The sequence below is a fragment of the Conger conger genome, chromosome 9, assembly GCF_963514075.1.
Source record: "Conger conger chromosome 9, fConCon1.1, whole genome shotgun sequence".
Lineage (NCBI taxonomy): Eukaryota > Metazoa > Chordata > Actinopteri > Anguilliformes > Congridae > Conger > Conger conger.
In genome coordinates, this window is record NC_083768.1 from 24,714,172 (window position 1) to 24,726,567 (window position 12,396).

The window sequence follows — 12,396 nt, forward strand, 5'->3', positions numbered from 1 at the left end:
AATAATTCAGCCTTTCCTTATTGTGTCTTTGAAGTTAACCTTTCAATACCTAATACTGTTGATTATTATTTCTCTTTTTTCATTGTATGCACTTTCATTATTTTTGGAGCAAGGAATTCAACCCTTTTTCCCCCATAGTGCTTTGAGGCTCATGAATAATAAGCAGGTTGGAGAGGGTGTCTTCCACATAGCAAGGCCGTTGTCATGGGAACAGTGAGCTGGAGGGAAAGGTACAGCATTTTACCATTACCCCCCCCCCAATGATTCCCTCTTCCACTAGAACATCTACAACTGTGTGTGTGTGTGTGAGAGAGAGAGAGAGAGAGAGAGAGAGAGAGAGAGAGAGAGAGAGAGAGAGAGAGATAGAGAGAGAGAGAGAGACTGGTTGACTGGTTAAATTTCCAATTGGATCAAAACATTTCCAGAACAAAGCAAAAAAGAAATGTATACTCAGTGACCACTTCAATAGCTCGTTAATGTTATATATAATCACATAGCAGCAACTTAATGCATAAAAGCAGGCATACATGGTCAAGATGTTCAGTTGTAGTTTCAACCAAAGGGAAGTTTGTGATTGAAGTGACTTTGACGGTGCCAGGTGGGGTGGTTAGTGTATCTCAGAAACTGTTGATCTCTTGGGAATTTCCTGCACAACAGTCTCTAGAGTTTACAGAGAATGGTTCAAAAAACAAAAAAGAAAACATCCAGTAAGTGGCAGTTGTGTGGGTGAAAAGTGCCTTGTTAATGAGAGGTCAGAGGAGACTGGCCAGGCTACTTCAAGCTGACAGGAAGGTGACAGTAACACAAACAACCACACGTTACAACAGTGGTATGCAGAACAGCATCTCTGAACACACAACGCGCCAAACCTTAAATTGGATGGACTACAGTAGCAGAAGACAAATAAGTAAAAAAAGTCTAATAAATATGTAATAAAGTGCTCACTGAGTGTATGTATACTGTATATATAATGTTCTCACTGAAACTAGGCCAGTGTGTATTTGAATGCCTCTCCTGCTGAACTTCTACATCAGCCCCTCTCTCCCTCTTCCTCAGGCCTCTCTCTCTCTCTCTCATTGGGTGTCTGGGGGACTCTTGGGGGTTAAACTCCTGAAAGAGCAGCTGTTCTTGCCCTTTAACCTGGGAGCACCTTGTAAAAACCCTCCATAGCCACCATCCCGTCATCCCCTCCCACTGAACACTGAAGACATGATGGGGCGAGACAGAGAGAGAGAGAGAAAGAGAGAGAGAGAGAGAGGGGAGCCAAAATGAGGCACGCTGGCCCAACGGGCAAAGCCACTTTCCAGAAAAGGCATGCGGCGGCCCCCTCTCTGCTGCAGCGCTCCACTCTGCGGGCTGTGTGTGAATGCACCTGCTTTTCTCCTCTTTCATTTTTACTGTCTAATGTCACCCGCGCCCCCTCTGTCTCGGCCCCAAATCCACACTAACCTTGCGGGCAGAGGGAGGTCAAAATAAAATAGGTTGAGCGCTGAAATCTAAAGCCCAGCTATTCTTATTTATTTTACACATACTGTAGTGTGATACCTTTATTCATTTTTCATTGCAAAAATAATTGAAGAAACAGATTTTAAACTGGGATTTTTTCCTCCCCCAGGAGTAGACTTTAAACGACCCACCCCCCTCCTCCTCCCCAACCGCCACCCAGCCCATGCCCTCCTGATCTCTCCCTGCTTCAGCACGAAATGGAACATAAACCCCTCCCACTGCCTCCGCCAGCCCCCCGCCCCTACACACAGGGCTCTTTATGGAATAAATGAGCTCATTCATGCCGACAGAGGGGGACAAGGCCCCCATACCACAGACCCAAAGTAAACAGGCCACAGGTATTGCCGCTTTTATTCTAAGAGTCTCCCCACACTCGCCCCTCACAGAGACAGAGACACCCTGCCCTCTGTCACTCCCTGCATCCACATCAGTACTCTTAAAGGGACAGTGCTCTTTCCCCCCCTCTCTTTCTGTTACCCAAATTCCTACTTTCCCCCCTTCTCTCCCTCTTTCACACTCTTCACCCTCACACCTCTCCCTCACCATTTCACATTCTCCCCCCCACCCTGTCCATCAAGCCTTCATGAGTTGTCACATCCAGGCCCCTCTGTCAACAGTATCCACAAGCTGAGGTCACACACAGGGTGCCTGATTACATTACAACGGGCCATTCGCTGTTTTTCTAGTTTCTCTCAAATGCCGCCACCTTTTTCTATTTCCGTTTACCCTCGTGGGCTCATGACGTACACCTGGGCCTCTGTGGAACTCGCCTCTCCCGGGAATGAAGCAAAAATGAACTACAGAAATGCTTTCCCCTCAGAATGCATGTGAACTGAAAGAAGGCAATATAATATAGAGACAGAGGGGTAGAGAGCGAGCATAGCTTCACAAATGGCTGCAAAGAACTTTCTCCCAGCACCCTCATCCCAGCTTTCCCTTACCTCTCATACTCCAGGTTGTCATGGTCGCATCGTGCATCCTTGTGTTTCTCCCAGTCCTTGCCGTGACGACAGGTGGTTAGTGACACAATGTCCTTGCCGTTGTGGATGTGGTGCAGGGCGTTGCGGGTGTCCGACCCGATGCCCGTGAGGTATCGCTTCCCCTTAAACATCAGCAGATACTTCCTGCGTGGAGGTACAGTGTTCCTCACCAGCCATCCCCGCTCCCCGCCTTTCTGGGGATGCTCTTTGGAAAAGAGAGGGATGGAGACGTCGAAGCCGGGACGGAAGTGCTCCACGTTGAGGCTGGCTTTGGCGAGGATGGCCTGGCCGATGTTGAAGCCCAGGTCCTCCGTGTAGTTGGGCCAGGTGCCCGAGTACAGGTTGAAGATGAGGTGGTTGCGGCCGTCGTTCCAGAGCGGGTACCCTCGGATGCGCTCGTCCACGTTGGGCACGTACTGGGCGGAGAGCTGGTCGCGGTCGAGCGTGTCGATGCTCAGCACGAACAGGCAGGCCTCGCGGGGGTCGGCGGTGTAGTACCGCGACTCGCCGATGGACGCCACGATCTTGCGGTAGCTCTCGGACACCCTCTCGCCCTTCTCGCCCGGGTAAACATAGACCCGGAAGCCGTCGCGCCCGCGGCACCGCGAGAAGTCGAAACAGGTCTCCATTCGGCAGCGGCTGTCCTTGTAGATGCCCGACCACGACTGCCGCCGTTGCCGCGGCGACTCCCCCGCGCCCTCGCCCGCCTGCAGCTCCTCCAGCTCCGCGTAGCCCAGCAGCGTTCCCCGGTCCACCCAGTCAGGCCACAGCCGCAACTCCTCGCCCCGCTGCCGGGCCAGCAGTTTGAGGAGACGCACCTGGACCCCACCCCAGTAGAAGACAAGCAGCCAGCAGCAAGTACACAGGGCAAGGAGGACATACTTCTTGCGAGCCTGCATGGGTCTCCCTGTCTCTCTTCACCCCACTGGGGGTGGCTTCACAAAGTGTGGGGTGTGCTCTAGCAGTGGGAGGTTGGGGGCGAGCACAGAGTCAGCTGCAGCATGGCTTCCCAGTCCTGTTCAGCCTACTTGAGTCAGCTGAAGAGAAACTATAGATATCTTAACAGCTGCTTCCTCTCTTCCTCTCTCTCTCTCTCTCTCTCTCTCAGAAGCACATGTAAGCCATTCTAGATGGAATATGTGTGCTTTTTCTCCGCTGCCTGGCACTGTTGATGATGACGAAGGGCAAGTCTTCCTCTTCCTCACTTTCAAGGTAGCTCATTGTCCGAGTATCTTCCATTTACTTTTCTGGAAAGCAAACACAAAAATTCATGTTCCATGCTGTACACACACACACACACACACACACACACCCTAGTCCTGCTCAAACACACTATATCACAGCCCCTATGACATCACACAGCTCAGGAGCACAACAACACCATGCTGGGCGAAAGGTAATGATGGGCAGTTCACAAACAAACAAATCTTCTCGAATGAATCTTTCAAATGAATGAACTGACCCGAGCCTTCTCCGTGAAAGATTTATTTGTCTGGCTTTCTCCCCAAGCACTGAGACCTGCCTGCTTCCCCTTCGCCTCCTTATCCAGACAGTGATTTTCATGTCCAATAACTACTTATCAGGCCAAAATTTGTCTGATGACCGATAGGCTTACCGAAATGTCAATCAAACAACCGCAAATGAACGTCCGTACGTACCTAGGTCAGACGAACCGTAGAGCCATACTGAGTCAATGAACGAAAAGTGACCGAAAGGAGTGAACGAACAAGAGAGCCACTGAGCCAGTGAACTAGAAGTGACCGAAAGGAGCCAGTGAACCAGAGAGCCAAATGAGCCATTGAAAGACTGAGAGACAGAGCTGGTGTTGAACTGAAAGTACAGTGCAGTTGATCTGTAAGACATAACGTTAATGCCGTCAGCAGGCGGCGCGTGTACATTCTGCGGACCAGCTGAATAGTTAGGACATCACAGATAATATTTATCTAAATCATGTTGTCTTTTCATTTCCTGTAATATCGTCAGCTAGGCTATGCAATAAAAGTGATGAATGATTTTGCAAAGACCACAATGTACATTGTGTCTTTTTTTTGTTTTAGGTAGCATATTGAAATGTGGCTAGCTATCTGCAAAAATATATTTCAGGTATTGTCTTAATTGCATCAATGTTTACTTTTAGTCAATGCTACATTATAACCAATGTAAGTGTAGCCTATATAATGTGTCTTAACTTTGACAACAATGTCTCATGGCTTACAATTTCTTAAGAAACCTGAAATGAAGCTGATAAAACATGTATTAATGCTATTCATAGCTGATGTATTATTTAGGCTACTAAGCAGATGGCTTTTGTGTAGTATCATCCATACTGCAAAGCATAACTGAACAAATGTTCAATTTATTGACCAGCTCAATCCAAAAACTAGTTTAGTAGGCTAGGCTACAATAGGGCAACAAGTGGCATCAACAAATGCTGTCTAAAAGAGGGGTAATGATTATGGATATTCAACCTAATACACTTTGGTTGCGGTTTACATGCTATACTAAATTAATGTTAAAAGGGGAAATGATGAATCAATTCCATAACTGGACGGACTGGGTGATATTCTGAGAGAGCTACGTGTGGGTGGCTTGTTTATACTGTGAACCAATACAGTTCAATGCTACAAACGAACAATGAACTGAGTAACATATGAGCCTCATGTGCGTACTTTCCGGAAGTACAAGTGAACAAACGACTGAGCCAAATGAACAAATCTTTTGAAAGAAAGGAGCCAAAAGATCTGGCTCACCAAAATTAACAACCGTTCTCATCACTAACAAAGGCACAGCAACAGCAACTCACTGTAGTGCACAACGTCCCACAAACACACATTCATCTGTACACAATGTAATTGCCCTGCTACTAAACACAATCTAGAAAACATAAAAGGGGGCTGCTTTTAAAATCTAGCTGGACACCCGGGGAGACTAAAGCTTATTTGAAGTCTGTGTACTTACTGTAACTGAATATTTAACCTAAAAAACTAACCAAATAGTCAAAATATTATTTTGTATTTTGGTGGAGAAAAAAGAAACTTGACACATTTAGACAATCCATAACATAAACCCACTTTTCACTCCGTTGCAATGTGCTTTATTTTTATGCCTGTGTGTGTGTGTGTGTGTGTGTATGTGCATGAGTATGCACGTGTGAATGTATGTGTGTGTGTGTGTGTGTGTGTGTGTGTTTGTGTGAGACTGTGCAGGAGTATGCGCATGCGTGTGTGTTTGTGCGTGCGTGTTTGTGTGTATACATGCATGAGTGCAAGTGTGGAACAGCTTACAGAATGAGTCAGTGTTCCTACTGCCAGCCAACACACAAAGGCAGCTTTCATGTCTTACCTGCCCTCTCTCCCTCTCCTTTCCTCTCCTGCTTTCTCTCCTTTCATACCTCCCCTCCCTCCATCTCCCTTCCCTCTTGGTACTACCTGCTATCACTATTAGTAGTCAGTAGTAACTAACAATGTTGGCACTTATAGTACAGAACTGCATCACTGTCACCACCTGGCCTAAGAGTGAGTCATCATACCTGACAGCTCCTTGTGAAAAATCATTTGTTATTTAAGGAATATTTTGACAGAGCAATAAGTGTTGGTCTTTATGTGTGTGTATGTGTTTACTTGTGTAGTGTATGTGAGCGTCATGCTGGGCATTGGGTTTCTGAATGCAGTGGCTACACCCTCCATGCACTGTGTGACACATGCACAAACTTGTAGGGAAACAGACACTTGGGATTCCATTACATTCTCCTCATCAATAATTCATATCTTCCTTTAGTTAAGTCATTGATTTTCTTTCCTTTATTTTCTTTTTGCTTCATTTCCTCTGTCTCTCACTGGAGAAGTTAATCTCAGCTTTCCTCAGGAATCAATGAGGGTAAGAGACATCCATCTTGAATGACATTAATCTGTATATTAAATATGTATATTTCCAGTGCATCACTCCCCCAGATGCTCGCATCACTTACAATACTGCGGAGAAACACACAGCTGCCCAACCCTCTGTTCTGTAGCGAGCCAGTACTTAACCTACTGCTCCCACCTATCTCCGGCCCCACAAGCCTCGGTTAATGTCTTCATAATAGATGCTACTTTATAGACTTCTTGCAAACTGCTTTCTGGGAAGGCCTGGCACACTGCTTGACCTGCGCCGAACCGAATGATGTCCGTGTCTGTTGTTGTTTAACCAAAATGCAGGTGATCATGAATATACATGATGGGTGAGCCCACATACTGGGTTGGGTCTGGCCCTGTGTGCAGTAGCAAGTCACGACAGTACATTTGTGGGAGGGGCAACACATGAGGAAACGCATGGATTAGTTGCCAAGACGTGGGTGTGGTCTGACTGCCCGAATGCCATCCCTATTGCATTGACTATATCCCAATATTCCTAAATGACCACAATCCCCCATGTTCTGAAATGCCCAGTTTGTTGTCGCTATTCTACATGCTGTGTGAGGGACAGCTCAGCTGAGCTTTAGCTATGCCTGCTGTGGAATGGAGAAATTCAACAGTTCCATTTCAGCAGTTCTGAAGTGCTGCTGCAATGTGCGTGTGTGTGTTTGGGTTTTACTATGCCTGTGTGTACACGTATGCATGTTTGGATTGTAGGTGTGTGTGTGCGCGTGTGCATGTTTGCATGCTGGGATTTTTTGGAGTGACCCCAACAGCAGCACTAAGGCAAACTCCCAGGAGACAAAGCAACAAAATAAAACAAACTGACGACAGAGGAGTGTGTCTCGCAGATAAACAGCATTTCTTAATCCTCCCCAATAATTAGAGCTCTTAAGGACTAGTGCTGGATCAATTTCAGATTTTTTGAAGTTGAAAATGAGCATTGAGTTTTGTTTAGCTGTTCTAGTATCGGAGCATGTGGGCACTGTGTCATTGCGCTATTCAAGGCTTATCCACCACACATTCTACCAGGACACACATTGACCTTGTTGTGCAGATCCTGGAGAGGGGAAATTTAGTGAAGTTAGAGAAACAGTCTTGCTTCAGCCCAACTAAAATTAAACCTTGCAGCCTGTCATTACACAATGGAACAGCAGTCTGAGGCTTCCAAGGACAAGCTTTCTGTATGGGACAAGCTGCAGAATGGTGTTGATTTGGTTTTCTTTTGTTATGCAACAAAAATGCATTTTTTTCATGTGTGGAGATCTCATATATTGACACACTTCGTTTGTCTTTTTTTTCTCTTTTTTTCAAACAGAGAAAGGCCATTACTATAACGATATATAAATAATCATTCATTAATAATCCGATTCTTAATTGTCGGTTGACAATTCAATTGATGCTCCTTGTTGTAGAGGTGGGATACCCTTAGAAAATGTGATATTAAAATAATAGTTCCGATATATTCTATATCAAACATTTAGCCAAATTAACCGGATGAACAACGATCTTTTTTTTAACGTCCAATCATGAATACGCGTCAATTGGTCTACCTCCAGTGAAAATCTCTGAATAGTTAACAAGATGTTTAGATCTGACTTGACGCTCCAAGCTATCCTCCCGCCTTAATTTCAGAGCCGTAATAATTACTGCTCAGCTTGATTAATTGTGTCTTCACAATATGCAGCTCTCGGACGCCACGAGTGGTACTTAAACAAAAGAATAATTTGGGGTTGACCAATTATAGCCCCTTTCAGTGACAATATGCGATGGACCAGTAATTTGTTTTTTTCATAGCTGTGTGTGTTGGTACTCTTGGTCCGGATAGGCCATGCAGGGTGCATGAGTAGAATGAACTGTAAAACTCTGTCCTACATAGATCTATATGATGCATTATCTTAAATTGACACGCAACATTACAGATTAACTTTAATGCATATCCGAATCTTAGATTTGTCAAAGTTACGAAAGCTTTCAAAATATAGATATTTCAGATGACAAACGCAGACTATCATACTGTATTAGTCAATATATGTAAATAGTTATGGACTATAACTGTAACGGATGTAGCCTTCTGTAATATTTACTTTTGAAGCATCGCGCACCAACACACGCAAGCACGCGCACACACACACATACACACACACACACACACACACACACACACATTGGTAAGCATTTTCCATAAACGTATTACCTGTATTTTAGTGGCAGTTGGATCCCTGCGTATGGCAGCAACATAAACGCATCTTCTTCCGTTGTAGACCTGGACAATTGCATAAATTGCTCTCGCTACTATCGTGGAATAAAGTTTTTTGCGTGTTTTAAACCAGTTCGTTGTTGACGATTTAGTAGAATCCTTGTGCCCAATACTTTCAGCCTTCGGAGTCAGACAGTTTATAGATTTATTGCATGAACCGGCACGGTGGCAGCACAGTGCTGTGGGTAGTCGGGAGCGTGTAAGCTTTGCACTCGCGGTCTTCTAGTTTTACCAGCCCGACAACATGATTGAGTTACAGGATTGACACGCGCAAACATACGCACCGGGCGCGTCAATAAAAAATAATCTCACTACGGTTATTCCCCCGCCTCCCTCTCTCACTCTTTCTATCTACAGTCTACAAAATCTTTCGTCTCTGTCACGGATTTACAGCTTGGTTTAACAATAATGACAGACAGTTTTCACAGGCATGGCACTCGATCGCTGCCTTATTTAGCAACAGGAATATTAATATTTCCAATCCTATCCCATTCATTCAAGTTTTGACTTGTCAGTGTTTTGTAAAACGACACCAAACACGACAAGTGGGTGCCGTTCTCGTATTCAGAAGCAACCATATTCCCATATTCCCTGCGGAGTAGCTACGTCTACACCAACAATACTGCGACTGAATAGCGCATTATTAGCCTACAAAAAACATACACGCATTTTAATGAAATGTGAATGTATGAATGCCTAGGCCTATCCTTGTTTTTGTCTGCCACTCCATCCGCTTCTTTATAGCTACCGTGACGACCACAATGTTCTACGTTTGTATGGACGCACGCTTATGAAATATGGATATTGATAATCCAGTCGCAATGTCCTTGGAAAGAAATTGCGACGTTACTCGTGTGTATTGTGTCTCAGGCCATTCAAAAAGAAATATCCCGCTTATATGATGAACAGTGAAAAAATATTTGCTGTAATTTTACCAGTTATAATATGCAAAGAGAAGATTAAACCCCAGTACCGTAGGCACCCTCCCTCGGCACGATTCTGTTCTCCGGCTCGGCTATGAATCCTCCCGAGAGCGAGCTCGCTTGCACCGGCAAGCAATCGCAACACGATCCGGTTCCCCAGTTCAGACTTCCCTTCTCACCCTCGGCCATGCATTAGCGGGTCATTGTTGCCAGTGCACAGATCTCGTCAGAAATTATCGGATATGACCGTAATATTGCCCGTTTTTACATCCATTTTTCAAAACATTCCGGAGACGCCCCGCCCCGAGTGTCTGTGATTGGTCACTAAGGCTCAGCGTTACCCCGAAGCGCAAAGCCGTATGTGAAGTAAACGGGCACATCTGTCCAGCGGCTACTGGATGGATAAAACAACTGAGAGCTAACGAGAACACATAGTCAGTAGAATTAGAGTTATTTTTCTCAGATCTCCAAAACAAACATTTAAAAGAAATGGCTCGAGGAATGCTGATGCATAAACTCCACGGTGTCCAGCCCCCAACTACGGCGGCAGGCTGTGCTCAGGATGCCCTGACATACTCCATAATCGAACCGAAACGTATTCACCACAATTTTTCAAGGCACGAGCTAGAGTGTTGAAAATCACAGTTTCTTTTCTAACCCAATCAAGAAACACACCGATTTATGGTTTGTTTCCATGGAAAGGAATTATATACGGAATTACGTACGTTACCTACGTTTACTGTACATTGTACTAGGCAATAAGTAGCCTGCTATGCCACTGGTCTGTATAGAACAAAAACCTCTACCCAATAAGTATTTGCACTGGAGCGGCAAAGATTAATTAAACTAACTGGGAAAGTGTGACAATGTTTGAGAAGCATAGTGTCATAATATGATTTCATAAAATTAGTAACCCCCAAAAAGTAGTAAATTTCTTGAAAAAAACATAGGCATGTAGCATTACATTAGGCCTCTGCTAATGTTTATAAATTAACGTTATATTTAAAGTCTTTTTGAGAGCCCGTAAAGCAACCGGTGTAATATCATGTAGACAAGGATGTTAAAATATTATTTTAAATATGATTGGTTTAATTTAAGACAAATATTTTTTAAAGAGTGGGCACAAACACACAGATATGGGGTCTGCATAAAGTTTTCAGTGCAAATATTTATTCAACAACTCCAAAGCACTTCGGCCTTACAATTTAGACATGTCTTGTGAGTCGTTTAGGAATGGAATGTCGTTTATGTGAGGGTAAATCAGCCCGATGCGTTAGAACAGCTGCGCCCTTGCTTCTTTAAGAAGTTTCCTTGTCGCTCTGGGAATCGACATAGATAACATAGTTGTAGAGCGAGGTTTTCATTTTTTTATTCATATATATATATATATATATATATATATATATATATATATATATATATATATATATATTGACTTGTGTTCTTTAACGCGACATGTCTTTTGAATTGATTAAAATCGGAATCCTTCAGATTTATATATTTTGTAATGGAAAATATATAAATTTTCCTACCTCATAAAACCAATCCTAGCCATCTCCATAATTATTTGGATTTTGACTTTTGCATATTCACATAATTCACATTTAATTGGTAGTGACCACTATGTGTGCAAATATTTTATGTTTTTGGTCTTCTCTTAAATTGTACTGCAACATAAAGTAATGAGATGGCCCATAATATAGCGAGCATATAAAATATTTTTATCATCCAGGTTGGCACCCAGGTTAGCTACGGAAAAGTAAAACAAAAATGACATCAGTTTGTGTGATACATCACTATGTATGCTATGGACACACATCTAAACAACAGTTTTTATTGGTACAGGTTTCAACAGTCCTGGTACAGCATACAGTATACAATAGTGAAAACACACGCCGTATTGTGAATACTTTTACAAGGTAGTGCCTTTTTATAAAATGACAAATGTAACTATGATTATGATTGATTTGTGTACAGTTGTGTACAAAATCTGATCTGATGCTTTGTAGAGGGACTGTTGAGGAACCACGATGCTGTATCTGGTCTCTGGCTCCCTCTGCTGTTTGCCAGGTGAATGGGCCACCACTAAAATGGGCTCGTCTTAAGTATGTTTACATTGAGCAGATAGTGTTAATGTACAGGAAAGGAAAAGTCTTCAAAGGAAAAGGTTCTTCATTTCGGGTTCATTACATTTACCCTCACTGCGTCATAATTCAAACGTTAATTAATATTAAGTGAGGTTTGATAAATGCAAGATGCTTGGTTTTGTTTATTGTGCTAAGTTAATCGTACCATCCTTCCACAGAGTTTGTTGGTATGGAAGTGCCATTTTATGTTTTTTGAGGTTCGGTGACCCCAAGACACAACCAATGTCTACAATTCTTAAACTGCGATCCTACTCATGACCGCCTTCACCATCTTCCTTACCATCCATGGGACTAATATGCACTTGCGTCCTCTTCCTGGCAAGTTTGAAACCATTCCATGTTTTATGTCTTTTTATTATTATTATTATTATTATTATTATTATTATTATTATTATTATTATTAAAACCTTTTACATAAATACTGATTCATACAAACATTTGACATGCATTAAACAATATTTGGTTGGAAAGGAAAGTCAGTGTCACACATGCAATATGAACAAAAGGGAACAGAAAATAATGACCAAAAAATAAATGACAAAATAACAAATGATATCATAAACAATAATAGTTTTATCCTATTCCAACAATATTTGCAGTTTTAGATGCAATTAATTAATTCTGACTAAAGAATTTCCTTTTCTCTTTTTTATTTCTTTCATCCCTTTGTCTTTATTTATCATTTTG

General features: G+C 43.1%; 1 protein-coding gene across 2 annotated transcripts in view; it reads right to left on the bottom strand.

Annotated features, from left to right (window-relative positions):
• ext1c (exostoses (multiple) 1c) overlaps positions 1-9,824 on the bottom strand; it is a 38,513-nt gene extending 28,689 nt beyond the window's left edge. Inside the window, exons 1-2 of one of the 2 annotated variants that reach the window (XM_061256285.1) lie at positions 9,613-9,824; positions 2,448-3,733 (exon numbers count right to left, since the gene is read on the bottom strand). In XM_061256285.1, the coding sequence (XP_061112269.1) occupies positions 2,448-3,385 (938 nt within the window). In that variant the 5' untranslated portion in view covers positions 3,386-3,733; positions 9,613-9,824. Of the gene's footprint in view, positions 1-2,447; positions 3,734-8,576; positions 9,048-9,612 lie in introns of those variants that run through there. The other variant, XM_061256284.1, reaches the window with a different exon arrangement.
• Positions 9,825-12,396: the final 2,572 nt, after the last annotated feature.